Consider the following 24,277-nt stretch of genomic DNA (forward strand, 5'->3'; position numbering starts at 1 on the left):
GGTGCTGGGGCCGCAGCGCGCCGAGAGCCAGCCAAAGTGGCCCGGTACCGCCGAGCTCGGGGCTCCCTGCGGGGCTGGTCGGGGTTGTGCTGGGCCCCGGCTGCCGCGCTGCTCTGCCTTTCTGAAAGGCGAGGTGCCTCAGGGCGGCCCCTTCAACCTCGGGCGGCCCCTGAAGTGTTAGTGCTCGCTGCCAGGAGCAACATAATGGCCGCATGGTTTTCTGCCTCTCTGCTCTGTGCTTTTCTTTTTCCTGTTAACTTAGAGAGCCCTCTTTTTTTTTTTTTTTTTTTTTTATTTGTTTGTTGAGGACAACATATGCCAAGTTGGGAGAGGAGACCAAAAACCCAAGTTGTGATTTTTAATGAAGTCGTACGTAAGGTTCCTTGTATTCCTGCACTGGTTATATCGCCCTTCGCGCTGCCTTTGTCTGAGCTAGTCAAATTGTGTGCCTTCCAGCCTGAGTGGCAAACAACCCATCTACTGCATTGGACCACCAATCGGTAAATCCTGCGTATCGTTCATTGCCTTTTGCTGTACATCCTCAGTCCCTCGTATTTGCTATATTATGGTCAAAAATACTGATGTAACTTGTTGCAGGTAACACCATATCTTGCCTTATCTGTTGATCTGGTTTAGAATTTACGTATTGGAAGGACTCATAGGACCTGTGTTGCTTGCAAACAATCGCTATTCTGCTTATAAAGCAACGTAAAGCTTTAATTACTTGTTTGCTCTTTAGATACTGGATGTGTTACAGTTTGGTTGCTGTGTCTTTTTTCAGATCACTATGAAGGCCTTGTATTGTCAGCAGAATTCACCTGGAGAGGAAATGACATTTGTCTTCCAGGAAAGGGTGAGTTCCGATCATAATAGCACTATTAATCATTGAGTGGAAGAAGAGAGTGTGGCTGAATGCCACAAGGGAATTGAAACACCTAACTCTTCTGTAGACTTAAAAAGAACTGGTGTAATCTTTGCACGTACAGGCAGGTAAATGAAAGTAGGGGAGGTGTATTTTACCATCATCATGCAGCACTTGGCAAGACCAGTGCTAAATTTCTCTGTGCAGTTTTGGTGTCTGTATTTTAAAAAGAAGTTTTGCAGGCGTGAAAAATGAACCCTGGCTTCGTAGGATTCACATCTCCTGGCTGGATTTTCTGGTCACTGTAGAAATACAGCTGGAGAAATTTATCGTGTTTGGAATGTTCCTACTGTTACTGTCATTCCTCTTGTGAGTTCTTTGCTCTTAGTGAAGATTGAGATCACAGTGCAGTCTTTTTCTCAGAGGCATTGATAATTCTCCTTTGTCTAGCTACCTATTTTCCTACAACTTAAAGGAACAACAAGAAGACAAATATTTTGCTGTCAAATTTAGCCGAAACTATTGTGCTGAAGAATCTTTGTCAGTTTGATGCAAACATTAATTGGATAAGTGCGTACACATGAGCTTGTGGCATATGGCTAAAAAAGGATGTCAATGAGTGTGTATCGATGCAGTATGGGTGTCTGAACAGTAGAAAAATGCGTACATGGTTTTGAGGATGTGAACCTGTGTTCTTAAATCTCTTATAGGTACAAAATAAATTACTATAGATACCTGTGTATACCTGTGTAATACAGATACCTAAATATACCTGTGTATATTACCTGTGTAATATGGATACCTAAATATACCTTTGAGCCACGTATCAAAATGAAGCTATGTAGTACTGGTGAGAATCTTGCTTGAGAAGCTGCAAAGTGCCAGTAGTGAAGCACATCTAACGAACTGCCTGAAGAGAAGGATGCAAAGAGATGGGTGATTTTGATACAACCAAGGTGGATATTCGTGGAGCAGTCTCAGATCTACTTAAACCGATTGTGAAATTGTGCTTTTGCTGAAAAGGTTTGTTCACCTTTCAGCGGCACATTTTTGTTCTCTTCCTTGTAATGGTTTTAGGAGTCACGCAGCTATAAGGTGAGATGCATCAGCTTACTTATCCAGGTGAAAACTAGTAATTTGTTACAAGTTAGTTCACATTATTGTGATGGCTCCATGATTGCTAGCTCCAACACAAAGGGGGGGATGGGAATATGTAGATGCTGGCAACAGGTGAGCCAGACAGCTCTGGTACAGTCTTAGGTAAGCTAAAGCAGATCTTGAAACTGCACTCCTGTGGGTAGACTTTGTCTGCCTGCTTGCCTATTTAAATCTTTTCAGACAGGAACTGATTCTGCAGGTGTCTGTGTAATGACCAGCACTATGGAATCTTCATCTTAAATGGAAATAAATATTGAAAAAAGTGAGGAAAAGGAAAGCTAGTTGGCTGAGGAGACCTTAATAGAACAGTCGTGGATAACAAAAAGATGAAGAATTTCCATAGCAAACTTCCTTATATGGTGCTTGATCAATTCCTAATAATGACACGTTTAAATTATGAAGGCAGGAACTAGTTAACAGCACAAACATTTCATCGTCTCTTTTTGTTCTTAAGACTTGTATTCTTTTATAAAGACAAGTAGTTTTATTTTGTGCATTGTATAGCAGTAATTAGGTTCATTGAGCTATGCATACCAAAAGGATAGTTCCAAAAGACAATATAATCTTAAATTTACATAAATTACGTAAGTCCCTTAGATTCTAACTTCTTTTTTTTTTTTTTTTTTTAAATGCGGAATTCGTATAGTTGAACAGTTTAATGGCTTTTCTGTTTTGTGGAACAAAGAGTGAGAACCCACTTTGGTTTGAGGAGCAGGAGGTCAGTCTGACTGGCAAAATGCCTTGCAATTTTAAAGGAACAGCATGTGTTTAACTCAGCTGGGGTGAGAAAAAGTTCAGCTCAATATTCTTTGGACAGAGGTTACTGTTCATGTTGCTAAGCCTAGGAGAAAAGCAACAGCTGTTTCTTGGGAAGAGTTTAAAAAAAAAATCAAAGGAAGCTTAAACACTTAAGAATATATCTTAACTTCAGAAGTAGAAACAAAGCGCTCTCATGACTTTATGATAAGTGTTTCACTTAAAATTCCAACAGACATCCATCTAAACTGCAGACTACAGTATAACATGGAAAGACATGATTTTGCCTCCAGTACCTGAGATGGAGAGCTGTGTGGAGTCAGCAGTCCAGAAATCAACTTAGCTAATTAAGTACTTTAAAGTAGCAGTACTCAACTACTTAAAATCATTTCGCATATCAATCCCAGAACCAAAAGTTGAAATAGTAAGGGGAGACTCCGTTAGTAGAACACTTTTGTATGTGAGGTGCCCATCATTTGTGGGAGTTAGCACCGATAAGAATTGTTGTTATTTCTTTGACACTATCTGCACTACTTCAATATTTACCTCAGTATGTCAGTACAGTATGTCAGACATTCATGTCAAAATTCTCTTAAAGTTCTCCATCACTCTTGCAGTATAGTTTTAATATTAAAGATCCTTCTATTTGTTAGGTAGACAGTAGGGAGGTAATTACTTACTAAAATTGTTTTAGATAAGGGTGTGATATTTAACTTGCAAAAAAAAAAAAGGCAGAAAAATAATGTCAGTGTCTGTTGAGGTTTAGTAAGGTCTAGTGGTCAGTTTGTAATAGTAATATACATGTACTCAAAATGGTGTTGTAAATCCATTGTGATATCAGTTCCCTTTTCATTGAAAGAAATTTCTTGTTCTGACTACAAAACAATCTAAAAAAAAGACTCTGTGGAAAAGTGCTTTCAAGAGCTTGAGAGGATCCTACTAGCACATTCATGTTGCATTGTATAATGTAACGTCTATAAATTTGTCCTAGGAAAACCTTCCTCCTACAAGAGACAATGATGTGAAAGTACAAGTTAGAGCCTGTGCACTGAGCTGGATAGATACAAAGGTATTTGCTTATTTTTTTTATAAAAGCTAGAGGTGTTTACAGTTTCCGTTGAAGATCTAAGCCAGGGCCTTAGCTGGTAATTGGCACAATTCCATTTATGCCATCTGAGGATATGGCTTCACTGCTGAGAAGGAGGGCACAGGATTGATGTGGTATTCTTGCATATCTCTTTAAATAAAAAGCACCTGTAATTTGGTTCCTAATTTATGGAGAAAGATCAGTTGTCATTTGTGAGTTCTCTTACAGTAAATCCCTTTTATCATCCTCTGCATACTGACTTTAAGTCACAGTTTGGCTTGCCTGTTAAGAACTCTGTTTTTATTTTTTTTAACATGCTTCTAAATTTAAATTCAGAAAAACAGTGCAAAGTTTTTAATATTAAATGAGGAATTGTTTGTACTTTTTTCCCCCAGGTAACATTTTGGTAATGGCCCAACTTTCCTACTGTGAATATCAAACACTGTAAGATGATAATAAATATACAAATTTTGAACCTCAGTGAGAATGTTGTAACCATTATTTTCATTTAGCTTCTGTCAGAAATTAAACTGGAGAAGGAGCTTCTACCTGTTGGTCGAGAAATTTCTGGAGTTGTACTGGAAGGTAAGTTAGTGTAATTGTCTTGTGAGGGTATGGAGCAAGAATTAAGGTCTGGTAATCCAGAACAAATAAATACTGTTTTCATGGTACACCTTTAATAGTAGGAAGTATTTGCTTTTTTAATGAGGCTTCCCCTAAGTCAGTAATGATACTGAAATGAAAGTAAAAAAAGAAACTGAATTGTAATTCCTGCATATCTGTTCAGAGTGTAAAAAAAAAAAAAAAATTGCACGACAGCTTTCTAAATAAAATATACTGAGATCTTAAGATATTAGCTGCACATGCTATAAAAATCTTTAATTTCTTTGTAAAAATCATTTGTTGGAATAGTGAAGACAAAATAACATTCAGGAATTTCGGCAGTGTTTCACTGATATATCCACCTTTGATGCGTAGTTTAAAGCCTAGATCGTTCAAACACATATACGTGTGTACTTGCATGTAACTGTTTGTACATGGGGTGCCAAAGTTTAGTGAATTAAACATTTGGTTTTGGTATGTGCATATTTAATAGGAAAAAAAAAAATTCACTAGCAGGCTATATTTTTAGTTTTGTGACCTAGTGATAAACAGTGCTCTCAATTGCATGTTCAATTTCCGCTATAAACATTTATCTTCATACCTTCTTTCCTCCTTTTCATATATTCTTCCTGAGTTGGAAGAAAGGTGACCTTTTTTCAGCCAGATGATGAAGTGGTGGGTAAGTTAATGCTTGTTTGCCTTATCAACTAACACAATTAGTAATCTTTTTATAATGAATGGCTGAGGTTATAATAATTGCTAAAGCTACAATTAGACATTTATTTTCAAAGATTCAACTAGTGTCACATGAGTAATTGTGACACTTATAAATGAAAATTGTATTCTAAAAGTGTTCTCTTAAGGAAGTTTTTTAGTTATAAGAATGGAAGTTCACGTCCTCAGCTAATGTAATCTGTCATAGTCCTACTGCATTCACTGAATCTTTAAGAATATACATCTGGGTCCAATTAGCTATGTGGAGTGAGTGTTCTAAAGGCAACTATCTGAATACATACACAATTATTTGTATTTATAACACCATCCTGAATGTAATTAATATGTATCTTTTGATTTCCGTGCATGATACAAAGTCTAGGCTTAGATTTCCTGCCTTCTTGAGGATGATATAAAAATACACTCTTAACTGCTAGCGATGACTCTCTTGTTCAAGCATACTGAAGGCTCTTCAGTTTCCTCTAGATCACGTCAATTCCCATTTGAGTACAGAAATCAAGAGTGGTCCTAAGTTAAACATGCAAGTAGGTTCACCAGTTCTACTGGATTTTCTGAGCTGCCAAAAGCAGTACATGTACTCAGGTGTTTTGCTAAATACAAGGCCATATTTAAAAAGAAACACTGATTCAAGCTGCTCGTTTTCCAGAATCTTCATTTTTAGAGCACATTAGAGTTCATGAAAGTTTCCCCCCCTAACTTAACCACAGGGAGTCCATGCTTTATGATCCTGCTATGACATTATTGTCAGAGAAACCATCAGAAGGGCAAGTGGTAATCGCTGTACTTTTTTTCTTTGTTGTTTAAAACAGACTTCCAGGTCAAAAATCACATGGAAAGTGTTTGGGGCTTTTCTTTTCCTGGTAAAACTTTCGCAGACCTTTCATATCGTTAGCTTAAATCTAATGGAATAAGATACGTGATTATTATTATTTATTCGCCACAGAAGGTGTAATTCTTACAGCTGGGAATTAATATTCCATTCTGTGGGGTACAGAAGTGGCTTTGCTTTGCTTAATAAAGTAGAACAGTTATGGCCAGGCATTTTCTGGTCTTGTATATGAATTAACTTTGAACTATGAATAGTATCACTATTGTGAACAGTATTGCTCATTTGGTTAAATATCTTACTGACATATGCTGCATCTGTTGAATATTTCAAAATGGTATTTGTGTTTCAATCACCTTCTGTTGTAGCTGAAGGAATACAGTTTCAGTAAGTAGTTAGGAAAAAAAAACCCTCTGAAAATACATCAGTGAACCTGAGAGGTCTAAGTGACGTTCTAAGTGGCTGTAGGAGGGTTGGGTTTTTTTGTGAATTAGGACTTGATTCCATTCTTGTTAATTCAAATATAGAATAATTACTTTGAATCAGCTGAGCTACTTCAGTGTAAATCTGACATTAAGGGAATGGAATCTGTACTTGGGTCATGAAAGAAGCAGATTCATTTTGTCTGAGACTTCCGTTGTCTGTGTTTTTTATTCTTGAATACCGAATGTTTGCGAATGCAGGTACAGAAAAGTCAGAATTACACGTATGGAAATCAGAAGATGAAGAAAACAGCATTAAATATTTTTAGCCCTGAAAGAAAGAAACCCCACTTCTTTAAATACTGAAATCTCATAGCATTCCCTTCCAAACAGCTGTTCAACCTTATGCATCCAATATAGATGCTATAAAGACAAAAGATAGGAGTGAAATATTTCTGTTATGGTAAATCTTTCCTAACAAGCACACTTCCCAGTTACTATTGCTGTGAGTTTATACATAGTTAACGAATGAGCAGATTTAAAAGAAAATTTAAAAGAGCTATTGCCAAATGGTTTGGTTACCTGTGTGTTTAATAACATCAAACTGTCCCAAAATATACAATTGTTAGAAAAATATTTCTACTTGAAAAGTCTGTCCTTCTATCGAAGAGTATAGTCCTGGTATATACTCCTTACTGAGTTTAACTGTAATAATATGGTAACACGGTCCTTATTTATGAATCTACTCTTTTTCATGTAAGAATAGTACTGTGCTCACTGGAAGTACTTGGTGTGTTAAATCATTAATCTCTTCCTAAAATCATACCAAGAATTGTTTCTTGCTTTTCAAGTTTTTCTGATCCTTCTTTAATCTTCCAGAGGAGACTTCTTAGTCTATATAATATATTCTCTAATACATAATTGTTTGTTTGGTCAAGAAAAATACAGTAGTAAAACATCAGACCAGCCAAAAATCTCTTTGTTTTGAGATACATTCTTGACTTTCTTTCAAGGTTACACTCAGTTTCATTTGTTGCTCTCAGAATCTTTTAGCAATCAATTATGCCATGTTCCTCATTAAAATAAGTGCAGGGAAAAATATTCTGAGCATTAAATTGGCCACAAATACTTGGAGACATGAACCTAAATATAAATGTACCTGCTTAGATTTACTGGTGGTTAGCCAGTTTGCGTGTCAGTTCTTCCATATGCCCTATTATTGAATACATAATTAATCAATGCACGAAAGCCCTACGCTATGTGGAGTATTTCTGACAAGTAATGTGAAAAACCTAATTTTGTACTTGTGTCGAATGCTTGATGTGTATAGCATACATAAAATAAAGGTCTATACTTCATGTTGGAGCTTCTGTAAGCATTATGAGGTATACTAAGGGCACGGTTCTTTCTCTTAGTATAAGGGTCATGTTTTTGTGAATGGTTTTAGAGACCCTGAAATCAATGTGAGTTGATGGCAATGTATAATGACTCCTTGGAGGCTGTCTTGAGTGTTAGGAGATAATGTAACTTGTTCCTGAACTTTTGCATCTGTCGAGAAAAGGAATGTCTTCATGTATTATTCATTCTGTGTTTTGCTTTTTCTATAGTAAGATGTTAGAATGCAAACTGGTTTAGGTGCCAAGGCTATTTTAGTTTACTATAAGGATATTTTTCTTAACATTTGAAATACGATATTGTATTAATCATCAAAATCTGAATGATGCTATGAGATAGAAGAGATATTTCTTACAGACATTCTTTCATACATGTTTGTATTTTGTATGCTAAATTAAAGGATTAGAGGATGACTTAAGTTATGAAAGTAAGACAGAATTGATAGTGATGTTGTAAGAAAGTGTGTTCTGTTCTGAGATCCTTGCCCTTCTTGCATTATTTCCTAATTGCACAATAGCTGCTGTAGTTAGCTACTTTGGACTTTTTATTATTATTATTCCATAGATAAACCCTTGAGAGATCTGCAGATGCATACAAGCGCTGTAGGGTAATCATTTTTTAATGGTTAGACTGAAAGACTGGAAATAGCAGGCAAATTTGCTGAGGATTTTAAGCCAAAGCCCTTGCTTTGGTCTAAATGGAGTATAAGATTTAGATGGGAGAGGGAAGAAAATATTGTTCTACCAAGGAAAGAGGGTACATATATTCAGAAGACTGATCGGATGCCAGAACCTACTGTTCATGCATCTCCTTCTTTGGCCAGTGGAGGAAAAAAGTACTTTTATGACCAGGATGGATTTCTTTTTTTTTCTTCTGCCTGTTCTCTGTTTGCTTTCTTTGTCTTCCATGGGTGGGTTTTTTCCTTCAGTTCCTCTTCTCTACTCCAGCTTTTTAAAACTTACGCTCATGCATTCTTGCTTGTTCTTCCTGTGCTTCTTTCTGTCCCTTTTTTGCTGCCTTTGCTAACAACACACTTACAGGCATCAGGATGGAAGAGTAGAGGTATCTGTAGTGTGGCTTGGTCTGTGCCCATCTGCAATATGAGAGCTTGATTTTCTTCTTTGTTAGCCATGGCCCAGAGTAGAAACAGGAGCACTCATCAGAGTGAGAGCAGTGTGAAATGAGTTCAGACATGACCTGACAAAAATAAAGCATGCCAGTAGCAAAAAGCACTCGGTACCGTCCCCATTCTTTCTCTCCCCAACCCCAAAATGCTGTTTGGAGCACCTTTGGAACAATCTTGTGCACTGTGCCCATAGAGATTACAGGCCGTTACCTTGCCAAATTTTCTTAACCTGTCATAAACCTGACAAGAGGGCAACTGAACCACAGACCAAGTGGAACTAACAGTTTCATTAGGAGCTTGTTTTGGTTATAATGTGTACTTGTTTGAAATTAAAGGTCTATGTTCAATTTTTTTCAGGAATTTTGCCACTGGATTCTGAAGAGTCTGGTCTTTGTGAAGTTATTCTAGTTCATGAGCATTATTTGGGTACGTAGTTCATATATTTTGCTATTATTTACATTTACTGTATCTTTAGACTTCAGTTTAGCTTTTCTGATAGGTAGCTAATTGACTTGGACCTTTGGGCAAACTTGTTTTGTATAGCAACATTCAGACATTCTGTTTACTCCACCTGTTCACAGAAGCTTTGAATACTATGTACTCTCAAGGGTTTTTTCTTTTGCTGTTATCGTTTAATGGGTTAATATTTTGCCTAAACCACACAAGCTGACTCTTCTTTTTTTTTTTTTTTCCCTTCTAACTTCCCTTTTTGTAGCTTCATTGTCTTTCTACTTTTTCCTCACCCCATCTGTCACAAAATTAAATGAGGAGAAATTTGCTTTTTTCCTCACTTTGACTCAATCCAGAAGCATCACTTGTGACTGGACTAACAGATGGGATAAAATTAGCAGACTAGAAGCTGGAATAAGGAATTTTCAGGGAATGAGGATTGGGGAAAACCTAATATTGAAACATTCTCTTCAATTATTGCAAGTTTTCAGTTTCCCCTTTCTGGGCATAGAGTGCTTTAATGTGTAGAATACTAAATTTGGGAATATATGAGCTTCTCCCAACAGCTTGTTGTGTTACTTTGAGCAAGCTATTCTTTTGCTCAAATTAGTTTGTATTGTGTTTCTGTGACTGTCCATGAATTCAACCTGTGTAGTTATGAGATGGCTCCTTTAAATTTGTTTATACCAAAACCGAAACCCTACCTTTATTGCATAAAATATAGTAAAATATCATCTCCATGTTTTTTAATATATATGAGAGGTAAACAAGTATTATTTATGTTGACTTGTTTGAAGATGAAATCTTCCTGACTAGCTATGGCAGTTTTTGCAAAATAAGTCATGGACTCATGGAGATGAAAAAATAAGGTTTATTCTTTGTAACACTTAAAAGTACAAATCAAGCAAAATGAAATCTAGAGGTCTGTACTGCCTCATCACTGTTTACATTAGCTATAGGTAGAAAATATTTCTGACTTTGTATTACCTTCAGTAGCTTACTTTGTGCTAGTATGAACTGTCACACAAAGTGATGATGCTGGTGATGATCCCTAGAATTCTTTTCCGGCACACTTATAAATGATCCCAGGTGATCGCATGGCTTATGTTGTTTCATAGCTTCCCCGATTCAGGCTACACTATCAATTCTTGTGCTTAAAGGGACAGACCAAACTTTTCCAGTCTTTTTCCCTTCTAGCGTGCCTCAAGGGGATTGCGCTTACGTAGTTCAGTTCTGTGCTAGACTATCAGCTGGGCTATGATGATTTTCTAGCTTAGTATCAAGGTCCCTGCTAAATCATGTAAATTGCTTACATTAAAAATAGTGTTTGAACTTGTGATTTCTAGTTAACAGAGTACTTCATTAACGTTACCTCCCCAGGCTTTTAAGTGTGTGGATAGAATGGGAAAACTCTTAAGCGTCTTGTAGGTAGAGACAACAGAAAACAGAGATGACAAATAATGTTGTCTTGACCTTTATCTCTCTTAAAATGTTTTATAACCTCCAGAAGCTGTTTATACCAATGGATTATGAAGTAGAAGATTCTAACGTATAGAGAAAGAGGATTAGGAACTCATGGGTTGGAACTCGCGTTGTATGTTCTCTGTGTCAGAATTATCTTTGTGAAAAGGAGAAGAGACCTCCTCAGATCATTTCTGTCAGGAGGTTATGGTAGCAAGTGGGCCTATTTTTCCTTTTTCCTGTTTAAATACTGTATTTGTATTTGCACTTGCTTACAAGAGTGCTGCAGAAGCAAACTGATTATTCTTGGAATAACAGCTGCTTTTTCCACTTGGACTCCATGAGGCTGACCTAACACTGCCACAACATTGGAATATTGCCTTTGTGAAACAGATCATAATTACACTTGTAGATGGTTTGACTTGTATAATTTTTTTCATGTTTTAGAAATTTATGAAGTCTGAAAAATAATTCTGATGTGAAATGTCAGGGACTTGCTTTTTTTTTCCCATCTGTTTTTGTTTGTTTGTTTTTTCCCCAAAATTAGTTCGTAAACCAGAAAAAGTTTGTTGGGTTGAAGCAGCGGGGACTGTTCGTGATGGTGTCCGAGCATACACAGCTTTACACTACCTTTCCCAAGTCTCTCCTGGAAAAACTGTCCTTGTAATGGATGGAGCAAGTGTAGGTAACAACTGTGCAATGATAGCAATTTTGGAACAGAAGATAACCACTGCCATAAATAACTGTCTTATCACCAGAACGATTGGATTTCTGACAACATACTAAACTTATCAAGCCTTGTATTTTACTCCTGGCAGTGCCCTTAACTTAATGGATTAATAGGAAAGGCCCTCCCACATAAGATACTGAGCCAAGAATACAGTCCTTTACTTGTTGTGTGGGTAGTGAAGAGGTAGTTCTTTTCTGGCGTTTTACATTGACATAGTTTTACCCTAAGCCCTCGGGTGTAACTGGAGGAAAGTGCCTTAATTTTTTATTCCTTTCCCACCACTGCTTTTTAACTTCTCTTAGATATAAATAATTTCATTTGCATTACTGCAATTTTTATTGCTAATGAAGATGTGGAGCTTGCCTCAGCCAAGATTCGTTAATGTAAATGTGGCTGGGGCTTTTTCCTTGGTAGCACTTCTTCCTTCAACAAGCAAGCAAGCCCAAAGCTACAAGTTGCAATTGCAGTTATGGTACTTGTGTTACTTAAAGTAGAATCTGAGCTATTTTGTTGAAGAGGATAACCAGTTAACTCCTAAAAGTTTATTCAGAGCTTCCCAATCAATGAAAATACTTTTTTGACCTCACCTGGAACAGAAGCAAATCTGTGAATATTCAAATTCTTGGTTCAGATATGTTTTATTGAAGGAGTAAGTTCATTTCTGGATACTCTCCTGAACTTCCTTTGCAATATAATTTTTCTTAAACTGCATCAAATTGTTGCTGTAAATAAATTCATCTACCTTTCTTTTTCTGCAGCCATTCGGTACAATAGCTATTCAGTTAGCACAACACAGAGGAGCTAAAGTAATCTCTACTGCATACAGGCTTGAAGATAAGCAGTACCTGGAGAGGCTTAGACCTCCTGTGGGTAAGTTAGATTCTTCAGTGCTAAAGTTTATGCTGAAGAATGTCTCAAAAAAAAAATTTTTTTTTTTTCAGTCTAAGGACTTATTTCAGTAGCTGAAAACTGAAATACAAGTTTATAAATAGTCTAATTAAATAGCTTTAAATTTTATTCTGTACTCCATAGGCATTTAACTTATATTTTAGGTGTATTTAATGGCATTGTTATTCTTCATTTAAGTTGTGATGACTGTCTTTCAGTATTTTCCATCTCACATAATAGTGCTTGAGTGCTGGCTTTTGGCCTAACTACTCAAGAAGTCTTTTCATTTTATAAAATTGTTGCTTGTGAACAAGAAGAAAGCATTACTAAATCACCAATATCACAGTATGTAATCTAGGTACCTGAGCCAGAGTTCAGATGTAATCATATACTTGAGATACAGTATTCATCAGACTCAAATTACTTCTAATAGTATTTTATCAAGCTGTGTGGCAGCTCTCTTTCAAGTACTGTCACAACAGTAGCTGGACGCTCAAAGGCTCTGCATTTTCCTATTTTCCAAATGAGCTTTGCATTAGACGTAATACTTGCACTCATCTATGACTTTTTCCATTTCTTCTCTTTGATACTTAAGTTTTGGGGGGGGTTCCCCTCAAAATAACAGTGCTATTTGGACCGTGGGAAAAGATTCTATGTAAAAGCTACTAGCATCTTTCCTGATGAAACTTTTTCTTATTTCAGTGCTGCAGAGTGAAGGAAGGTAGAATATTTCTTTATTCAGACAGTTTTAAAATGGCATTGCAAAGTCCAGTTTGATTGCAGTCCATGAACTTTGCTGTACAGTGAACAAAAGGTTAAAACTAGTGTCTGATACTTCATCCTCGAAATGCAGAGACTGCCCCAGTATAATCACTAAGTTTATTTTTCAGTGTATGATTTTTGTTGTCATTCAAAGAAGTCTAAGTAAGAGTAGCTGTGTCTCTTGTAAAAATATCTTTTTGGGGAAAGCATTGTGTAGTGAGTTATCATGTCTACATATATTACAGTCACATCAATCAACATATATGTGGGTTAAGATGACATCTGATTAAAAAGATAACGTCAAGGTTAACTGTCCTTGACTCCTTTCTCCTTTGTTGTTTTGCATAGTAATATCGTTAACAATCTTGGCTTGCCAAATGGCAAATTAGAGCAGTTTTCAAATCTCCTCTTTTGTTCTTAGTGACTCGCTAAAATCAGGCATTGCTGATATGCAGGTGCACATAGTATTGTCCTTGTGTTCTCCCTGCTGGCTCAAGAATAGTAAGCTAGCAGAGGAATGAAATAAGCCAGAGAGCTGCTCTTTAGACACAGAGAGAACAGAGTTCTTGTCAATTTTAATTCCTTTCTGGCTCCTGAGAACAGAACTGGCAGTGGAAGCACAGAGACAACACAGTGTGCACGTGCATTCTGGGGCTGCACGTTCACACACATCTGCAGTGTTAGGGAGTGATTCACTTCCAGCCTACCAAGTGAGTATTTAGCTCTTCCAGTAGTGGCTTTGGAGTGCTGATAATGCAGCAGGAAGTGGAGTGCTGTGCAGAGGTTATTACACAAGAGCGGGGAGAAAGACGTTTTTGCTTGTCTGACCTTAATGATCTTCAACAGGGAACTGCAAAGTTTTGTGTTGGGAATGCAATCATTTCTTCTAAGACCTGGCAGACTTATGTCTCTAGATTTTTATAGTGCCTCTATTTTTTTGCAACTTCACAAAAAAGCTATTTTTTCCTTTTCTTGTTTCAGAAGTCTTTTTTTACTGTAATAGTAGACATTACAGACATCAGAACATAAAACATTTCTGTGAATGCTGTTGATATGTAGAGCTTTGTTATGCCAGCTGTTACAGGGTAAAAGAGTAAATACAAAATACCTAAAACTTCGCTTTGTAGTATTTTATGGGTATATTTTGCTAATGATGTGAAAACTTTATTAGCTAAGAAAGGACTTTGCAATTAATTTTATTATGATAGTCCTGTTATATTTATATGACTTTGGGTTGCTTAGCATATTTACTTTTGCTGGCTTTTTTAAGTTACATGAATGTTAATATAAAATAAATGCTCTAAGTAACCCAAGTGTAGCTAGCTATATCTAAGCTGGCTTCTAATGCCTGTGGTGGAGGCTTTTTCAGTTTTGTGCTTGTTTAGTGGGTTTTTTGTTTAGTTTTTAGCAAGAGTCTGTCAGTTTTCAGTGAGCAGCAGTTTGTGTTATCAGCGTATAGCATAACTAGCTGCTTCATAAAATGACTGAAATAACCATCTCTTGCAGTGAAAATGCTGTCGCTTATATTGCTCATGTATGTGCTTGTTTTACAACAATAGGAGTTTAGTTTAGCAGTTTTGCAAATGTTTGTGGAACATAAACATTAGGGCAAAAAAAATTAATTGCAACTTCACTTCACATAAAGAGATATAACCTGGATACAGCATTAAAAAGAGAAATAGTTTGAGTGTGAAAGCAAAAAGCCACTGTTTTTGCATTTTGGAGGGTTTTGTGTTGGGTTTGTGGTTTGGGTTTTTTTTTTTTTTTAAATAAATATAATTCCAGTGCCTGAAGTAGAAGTTCCTGTTAATGTTTAAGGATTCATATTTAGACCAACAGGATGGGGTCTTTGCACGTCTTCAGTAATCTCTGGAGTAAATATAATAATAGTATGAAGGAGGGGATTATAACAAATTTTGAAATTTTAATACCCATGTTTCAGTCTAGAGACAGAATATTATATAATATAAATAATGTGATAATGTGATGAGTTTCTGTTGGAGAATAGAAGAAAAAAAAATATATATACACACATTTTTTTTTTTTTTTTCTGTTCCCTAGGTTACCCCCTTCTTTTTTTTGGTTTGGTTTGTTGTTTGGGTTTTTTTTCCTTTAAAACCAATATTGAGCTTTCAGTGGGTACGTTTCTGGTAAGAACTCATTAGTGATTTCATGGCTCTCTTGACCATGTTCAATAAACCAAGTAGCAGATCTTTTGTGTGACAGTTTTTAAACTCTGTAGCTGAACTTACTGGCTGAGAGTAAAATCCGGTAGCAAGTTGTGAAAATACTGATATTTCTACTTCTCACCAACAGCGAAAGAAGAGGGAAACTGAAGCCTTTTTGCCAGTCAGAATAATGTTATTTTAGAAGTTGTGCAAGACACAGAAGAAGAAACTGAACTAATTTAGAAATGTTTTGTGAGAAATTTTGCATAAATGACAAAGGATTATAGAGAATTACATTATAGTTTGTTGCTCAGCCTTTTCCACATTGGAGAGAAATTGTTACAGCATTTTGCTAGGAAGGAAATTGAACAGAATTTTTATGAGTACTGTTTGAACTATTGTATTAAGTAACAAAACTGGAAATTTTTGCTAAACAGAAATCAGAAAACAGTCAGACTGATTAAACTATTGCATTTCTTTTTGATTGTCAGGCTTTGAGTCTATTAAGTCAGAATTATTCTCAAAAAGTGAAACTATTTGTAGAAACTTTATACCATGTCAAATTGCCATGTTAAGAAAAAACTTTTAACTTCTTGACTGAAGAAACTAATAAGAAAATGATATTACAGGGTTTTATTTGTATACGGAGAATGTGACTATCATTATTAAATTAATGTGACATCTTTATTAAATTATGACCATGTGTGTTCTCTTTAGGCAGATCATTTGACGTCAGTGAAAAAATTGAATGATTGACCTAAGAATTTGAATGCATCTTATTATTTGATTGGAAGGAAAAAAAAAACCACAAAACCCAAAGCATTAACTGAGTATATGTTAATATTTTTCTTAATGACCAGTTTCTTGCAATTTTTCTTCTCTCCTTCTTTCCCACCCCCTGTGATTAAATTCAAGAAGGTATACGGCAGCCTTTAGTGGGTAGGTACACATTGCAAATTTGAGTTTAATCCATTATGTTTTCGAAATGTGCCTCCAAATTTATTTGACGTTATTTCAATTATCATTTTGCTGAGAAGTCTTTGGCCTGTTTAGTTTCTAAATGTTTGTTCTACCTCATAATTATGAAACAAAACTAAAAACCTTAGCTGCTACTTCTCTGCCCTAGTTATTCCTGACACCGTGGTTTATCTTTATAACCATCTACAAATATGGTATCACAGATATATGAGAAGAAAATGTATTAGTGACTTCTAGTTCAGAAATATTTCAAGAGGACATGTAAATACTTCCATCTAAATACTTACTTAATGTCCCAGAGAGCCATTTAGAGGTTAAAAACATCAAGCAGAAAGTAATATATTAATAAGTTTATCCATGCTGTGAGATAAGTAACAATGCTACTAAGCATTATTTTAAAGAAAAGATGGATATAGTAAGATTAAAAGACTTGCTGGAATCATAAGAAAAGTCAAGTCAGTGCCTCGTAAGTGACTGAATTTATTGCGTTTTTACATATTTACTTCTGACTTGCACTGGGAGACAGAGCTCCATGCCAGGGAGAATAGGTTTTTGTCTCCCACTATGATGTGGAAGCAAGAGAAGGGCTCTTGCAAGGGACTGGCAGGAAGTGGTGGGTTTTATGTAGAGTAAGGGAAGAAGACTATGCTTGGAAATCTCTCCCAAAGCATTACTCCTATGATTATTTGATAGATAAGTTGAAAGTTGGGAGGCATGACATAAGGTGCCTCCTTATCTTTTGGCCACTCTCTTTTGCTTCAATAACATGGCTAGTCACTCCAGAACTTGGTATTTTTGAAGGCGCTTTTGGAAAAGAAGAATAGCAAAGAATGAACTTACAGAAGGATTTCTAATTCTTATAGTAGCATACTTTATTCTTTTGGGCCTAAACAGACTTGTGAGTTTTACTTCTGCATTAAGCTAACGCATGTTTTTGGTGTTGATCTTGCACTGTATTGGAAAATGAAAAAACTATTGGCTAGCTTTTTTGACTTAGCTGCAAACTTGCTTGTAATACTTTCAGAAAGTAGAAATTTTCTGTTATGCTCTGAATCTAAACTCTACATTTTTATTGTAATTGACCAAGTATACTTCTCTTTCTAGCTCGAGTGATAGATGTATCAAATGGAAAGATAGATGTGGCAGAAAGCTGCTTGGAAGAAACGGGTGGCCTGGGAGTAGATATTGTTCTAGATGCTGGAGGTATGTAACTGATGAAAATCTGGTCTTCAGAGCACCATTAGTGGTTTTTTTATTATTATTTCCAAGTAATATAAGTGGAGGCTGCATCACTTCAGACGATTACATTTAGTTGCTTGTTCCCATGCAATTTTATGTGTGTATTTTACTCAATAGATCTCCTTAAGGAAGATCTCTTTAAGATCTCCTCATATCACCCTCTAGTGGAAGCATCGAATACTGTTAGTCATCTGCTAAATCTGTCTGAAATTTTCCTCTATTTAAAAATGAAAACAGAAAAATGTGTTTAAAGAGTAAAGCTGTGACATCAGTGTTTATGCTACCTTATTTTTAATACAAAAATTATGCCATAATTGCCAGTACTGTCAATCTGTATTCTAAAACAGTCGTAATAGTTGAAAACTCTGAGCTTACTATTTTTAGCTGAAATAATTGAAGAACTTCTTAGAGTTCCACTAAAATGTGTTAAAAGAAATATATATTGAATTTCCTAAATCTTCTACTTCTCAGATATTCTCATGTGACTAACAGCATAATTTAATTGTAGTGCTGTTCCAGACAGGCATCTTTCATTGTGTGTATTCATATGCATATAGAATCATAGAATAGAATCATAGAATCATTGTTGGAAAAGACCTTTAAGATCATCAAGTCCAACTGAAAACCTAACGCTCCAAGTCCACCACTAAACCATGTCTCTAAGTGCCATATCTACACGTCTTTTAAATACCACTTCCCTGGGCAGCCTGTTCCAGTCCTTGACAGCCCTTTCAGTGAAGAAATTTTTCCTAATATCCAATCTAAACCTCCCGTGGTGCAACTTGAGGCCATTTCCTCTTGTCAAATTGTATATTGCAACCTGTTTGTATTTGAAGACACAGGACTGTAAAGAATCCCAAGATATGTGGTTTTCAGTACAGGAAGAGATGGACATTTCATTCTGAACAGAATTTTATTCTGAGCTCAAATGATTTTGTTCTTTTCTTCCCCCTCTCCCCCAGTGAAATTATATAGTGCTGAAGGTGAATCAGCTTCAAAATCACAGTTGTTGCCTCACAAGCATGATATCATTACTCTTCTTGGTATTGGGGGACACTGGATAACAACAGAAAAAAATCTTCAGGTAAAAATACTGTGTCAGTAAGTTGGTTTGTAAAACAGTATATATATGGATGTGTCTGTGAGCTTCTGTCATGGCTGAATGGTTCCCCATTGTTAAATAACATCAGTTTTCACTTAAGAAAACTTTCACGTCCAGAAAATGGGAAGCATACAGCATTAAATGTTTTTATTTTCCTTTGGGACAATTTTGGGGCTGTATTCGCTAAGATGATAGTAAATTATGTTAGTAGCTTGGCTATACTGACAAATTTTAAAGGACCTATTTTGTTTGTCTCAGGGTATTAAATTATTTGACAAGACAGAAAAGTATCATTTAAAGCTGTAAATATTACAAGTTTGCTAAGTTCTAAGAATGGGCAAGGGGTGGCTTTTTGTTTGTTTTTTTAACCATCAATATAAAATAACCATTTAACCTTTATTTTTTATAGGAAAATATAACTAAATAACATTTTTCTTCATTTTGTTTAAGCTGGATCCTCCAGATAGCCATTCCTTGTTTCTTAAAGGAGCCACTGTCTCCTTTCTGAATGATGAGATATGGAACTTGTCCAATATACAGCAAGGGAAGTATCTCTATATCCTTTTAATCATCATTTTGAATACTGACTGCTAATATGAGTGGATGGAAATTCAACCGAGAAACCAAATAATAGATTCTCTTCTACTCAGTCATGTAACCACAGGCTTAAAGGTCAGCACAGCTAAGCATACAGTGTAGCTAAAATATAACATACTCAAGTTTTAAGCTAGTCTCTGCATTCCTTCTAAATTTATGTCTCTACATGCTTCATTAAAAGCAGTGCTGAAATAGAAAACACACGATCTGGAGAAAATGCAGTATTTTGGCTCAAGATTGAAGCAATTAATTGAAGATTTGATTCTATATGACATTCTTGAAAATTTTTTTGTTCTTTTGGGCAGTAGATGCATCATCTGTAAATCTTAATGTAATCAGTTTAACTGTAAAAGTGAAACTATTTTGACTTCCTAACCTTTTCCTTATTCGCAATGTTATGTACATAAAATTTATAGAGCAAAGATGTGGGTGTGTGAGGAGGAATGTCTCCTTCATTTGCATTACCTACATTTGGTCTTAAGCAGCTGGACTCTGAGCTTTCTACTAGTGCGAGTTTTCAGTGGATCGCTTCAAGTAATGGACGGTTTGTCTGTTTATGGCTTTAAGGACCCTCCCTATTCCATACTGCACTGCAGATTGAGATCTGCTGAATCACTTTTGCAGTTTAGCAGAACAGCAGAGGCAGGTGAGGATTAAGTCATTATATTTGTGAAACGACTAACTATACAGCAAGGAAGTCCTCCCCTCCTCCTCCACTAAACTGCAAAGTAGATTAGGCAAGGTCAGGCACACTAAGGAAATATTTATGGGATGCAGGTTATCATGAATCATTTTATAGTTTGGTATTTTTGTTGAATGCTTACTGAGTAGTTATCCACATGCAAAAAGTAAGCTGACTAAACAGGAAGATTTCTTCTGTCATCTCCTGGGGTATCTTTAATAACAACAGCACGTTTTATCACAACAGGCTTTAAAAGTTGAAAGGAAAAATCTGCTTTTTTTGTGTATCTGTATATCTTGTGAAATTCTTGAGCATATGGCATTAATATTATCTGAAGAAATCGCAAGGTGATTGCTTTTTAAAATGGCTTGAGCTTCAAATATCAACCAGATTGCTCTTAAAATGAAGGAAGGAACATTATTTTTGAGTTTCATACAAAAACTAAATACATCCTCATCTGTTGCATTGTCATGAATGTTAGTCATTAACTCAAAGATCCCTTACAGATGCACAGTGGTGCTCCAAGAATTTACAGACTCTGCTATGTTCCCAACTTTATTTTGATTTTTACCTCAGATGTCTGTATGAATAGTAGGGATAGTTAACTGGTACCAAAGTCTGTCATCTTCATTCTGCACAAAAAAATGCAATTGCCATTCTGATTGATTAATGCTGTAATAGTGCGGGCTGCATTTGTCAATCTTAACCCTTTTGCTTTATTTTTCAAAATTCCATTTTCCATATTTCATTTCTGCATACTATTTCAGGAAAGGAGGTTTCCGATGTATAAACAAGTGCATAAATCCAATCTAAAGATTGGAATTAAGATTAATTTTCACTTTGCCTTGATCCTGTTGGTTTTGTATTGATACAAGGGCTCTTGTCAGCAAATGTGATTATAGAAAAATTTATCTGTAGATACGCTGTTACCTTGACAGTCCTCTTAGATACCCATCTTAGAAGATACAATGGAGAAATTATCAAGTAGTATTTTCAGGTGAGAGATGTGATTTTTTTTTTTCATGGTATTTTTTTTTTTTAAATTCAGGATTAGAAGCAGAAAATTCTGGCCAGCACTGTACTACAAACTTATATTGGGATGCTGAGGAAAAGATGCCTCACATAGTTTATATGGAGCAGTTTATGGTCTATTTCTGTTTGTAATATAGTGTGCTAAGCACAAGGAAACTTGGTAAATCCCACGATTATGCTGTATGTCAAAATTTAACAGAGGCAGCATATTCATTTCTTGGTGGAGGAAGAGCATATATCTGGCTGCTCATCAGTGTGTCTGATTGAGAAATGGTGATGGCTGTAAAAGACATTAGGTCTGTCTAATACTCTTCTGAGAAGAGTGACAGCTTCACTAGATACAAAGACTCCCATAATGAGGTGGGAATGGAAGATGCTTTCTCTTAATGCAGGATAACAGTATTGCTGTTGAGCAAAAGCCTTACCACCACCACCTTTTTTTTTTTCCTTCTTCCCCGTAAGAAGGCTATCCTTTAATTAACTTCTGTTTCCTGTTTGCTTTAAGTCTCTTCCCTTCTTCTGTGAACCCAAGCAATGCTATAAAACTTTTATTTTGTTTAAGGAGTAAAGTTTACGTAGTGAAAGTAAAGTCTATAGCAGTAGTCCTGCAATATTTCTGTTGGTCTGAGCATGCTCACCAGACATTTCTGACATACTGTTCCATTTTAGGCCTCAGCTGGATGAACCGATCCCATTGTATGAAGCCAAAGTTTCTATGGAAATAGTTCAGAAGAATCAAGCAAGAAAAAGACAAGTCATCCAGTTCTGACACACAATTTCCTGATTTCTAAGCCTGTGGAAGATAAAGAAACGTAATGTATTTGAGAAGTAAATTAGTGTACACTTTAAAATAATTCTGTAACCAGAATTTAAAGATCTTTTGTATCTCAGTACAAATGGTCTGTGAAGCTCCTGTTGACTTCAGGGTTTTTTTGGATCCAGTTGAGCAGAATGTTCCCATCAGCAACTTCTAAAGAGGTGGTCTTGACACACAAATCTTGTCTGCCCTGCCCCAATTACAAATGTCAGTAACATCTACAGGCAAACTCAGTTGCCGTTGTTTTTCAGCCACAAGAAATTAAAGGGAAAAAAAAAATCTGGTGTTTTTTATTAGTCCTCCCTTTCTCAGCCCCTACCGATAGTCACCTTTATATTATCTTTTGCTTTTGACTGCATTGAGACTGAGCACTCTCTGCGATACACTTAAATCTTTAATCCACATTTTAAATTGTTAGTTAATTGAAAGACAGGCAAAACCCTCAGAATTGGCAAGGATGCTAGAGGGGAAGGATATGGCACTGACAGTAGGAGTTCCCTCCCCAACTGATTTTCTTCATTTTAGCAACCAGGCAGTAAACCTAGTAAATCTAGAGTCCATAAGCTGATTGTGTCATTCAGATGTTAGAGGCACTTTATTTATCTTGTTACTGTAATGTTATCTTTGATATCTTTCCAGTAAGACCTTCCTATGCTGTGCACTTTCACTTCCCCTCTTTTAAGGCAGTCCTGTGCCTAGCACAGCTCAAATCTGTTTATCCAACACCCTCCATTACCATGAACCATCTGCAAATCAGCAGTAGGGAAGGAACTGCTGTTTTTCTTTCTTCAAAGCATATGGCTTCCTACTTGCTCTTATTTGAGAACAAAAATATCTTTTCTGTTCAAGTGTGCTATTCATTTTCACTGTGTGGATGGCTCCAACAGTGGACACTAGCACTTTAAACCACAGTATGAAGTTGGAACATTTGAGTGCTAGTAGATTATCTAGAACCATGATTAAGCTGTCTTCTATCATTCACCAGACTTGTAGTAGATTCTTGATAAATGATGCAAGGGAAGCATATAAAACCACGAGTAAATCTTATTTTACTACTGATGTGTTGTAATGCAGCCTTGAAAATAAGTGATGCTTTTATGCACATGTGTCCAGAGCATGTGAATCCTCTGTTAGTTTTGATGTTTATTCTGAAGTTTTGTACCCAACTGCTTATTTTTTCCTGATGTTGTTCATTTTAGCTTAAATGTTGCAAAATAAAGTAGATCAGAGGAAACAAAATTTTTAAAAATAAGGTTTAATAAAACAGGAACAACCACTGACAAAACTGCAGAAGAAAGATTTTATAGTATAGTTTTTATTTTACTAGATCTTTTTTCAGTAGATATGTTGCTCCTAGCTACATATATAAATGCCTTTTGAACCCCACATCCAATAGACTAAGGCTAGCTGTTGCTGAAGTGGTCTTGGTCTCTCAGCTGGATCAGGTTATGAAGCAAATGTCTCTTTGTACTTTGGGTGTTAAGCTGCCTTTTGGTGCATTTAGTTGGCTGAGATGTCTCAGCATTGTCTAATGCTCTTTAATAATGCTAGGTTTAGATTTACATGTGCTTGAACAAGATGGTTCATGAGGCTCCCTAAGCAATTGCCGCCTCTTTCGCACATCCCCTGATAGAAGAAAGCAGAAAGTAGTTCTGAGCGCGAGAGCAAGGCTCTCCAGCTCTGGAGGGAAAGGCTGCCAGGTGCTTGCCTGTTCCTTCGTAGCTTTGACAAGAAAGCAGCGTGTGCTTCACTGCTCCCTGTACGCTGATCCGACAGCCCCGTGATGGCTGCCCATAGTGCTAATAACCGTGAGGGGCATGCCAGCAGCAGTGCCAGCTCAGGCTCTTGCCCAGGTTTTGCCGAGGATGCTTCTGCTCTGGTGAGCTCAAGCCCCGCACAGATGACGTGTGAGTGATGCGTAGGTTGCTGCTAAGGGCAGCCACATTATCTTCAAAATCATCTTTGTGTCTGGATTAGTTTTATAATCCATCATTTTATTTAATGGCCTTCAGAGCTGTATTTTTGGAAAGGATCATATGTCTAGTATGGGCTGAAAACTACTGCCCAGTTTTTGGTGGTGAGGGGATGGGTGCCTTTCTGCAACATAGTCTGAAGCAAAATACTCCAGCGGGGCCCTAACCAGTGCCACAAATGGCTATCAAAACTAGTTTTCTACTCCAAATACACAGAGTGTGTGTTTAGTCTTACATTTCACGTTCTAGTATCTTCACAGGTGATTTTTGTCTTGGTGCAGCCACGTGGCGATTTCCTTGATACCTGCCTGGAGAAATCCATTCAGGCTGGGTTCAGAATGGATTCAGAAATCCATTTACTATTTCGGCAGTAACGCTTTTCCCATTTACTAGCCGAAGCGGGGCGGGAGAGCGGTGGTAGGGCAGCG

The 24,277-nt window shown here is 36.5% G+C and overlaps 1 protein-coding gene across 1 annotated transcript; it reads left to right on the forward strand.

The window, feature by feature from the left end:
* Positions 1-787: 787 nt before the first annotated feature.
* Positions 788-22,150, forward strand: CRYZL1 (crystallin, zeta (quinone reductase)-like 1). Its single transcript, XM_009572195.1, has 12 exons — positions 788-853; positions 3,768-3,845; positions 4,376-4,448; positions 5,101-5,145; positions 9,328-9,396; positions 11,429-11,562; positions 12,370-12,481; positions 17,512-17,610; positions 18,609-18,730; positions 19,199-19,304; positions 20,979-21,024; positions 21,729-22,150. Exons 1-12 carry the CDS (start codon positions 788-790, stop codon positions 21,826-21,828), a joined length of 1,050 nt encoding a protein of 349 aa, XP_009570490.1. The 3' UTR covers positions 21,829-22,150.
* Positions 22,151-24,277: the final 2,127 nt, after the last annotated feature.

This window comes from Fulmarus glacialis, unplaced genomic scaffold, assembly GCF_000690835.1.
Source record: "Fulmarus glacialis isolate BGI_N327 unplaced genomic scaffold, ASM69083v1 scaffold43740, whole genome shotgun sequence".
NCBI classification, from domain to species: Eukaryota; Metazoa; Chordata; class Aves; order Procellariiformes; family Procellariidae; genus Fulmarus; species Fulmarus glacialis.

Excerpts from the sequence above, each read along its gene's own strand:
- CRYZL1 (XM_009572195.1), top strand. The coding sequence starts at position 788 with ATGAAGGCCTTGTATTGTCAGCAGAATTCACCTGGAGAGGAAATGACA. Across the intron at positions 3,846-4,375 it reads TGAGCTGGATAGATACAAAG|CTTCTGTCAGAAATTAAACT; the intron begins GTATTTGCTTAT and ends ATTTTCATTTAG. Across the intron at positions 17,611-18,608 it reads TATTGTTCTAGATGCTGGAG|TGAAATTATATAGTGCTGAA; the intron begins GTATGTAACTGA and ends CCTCTCCCCCAG.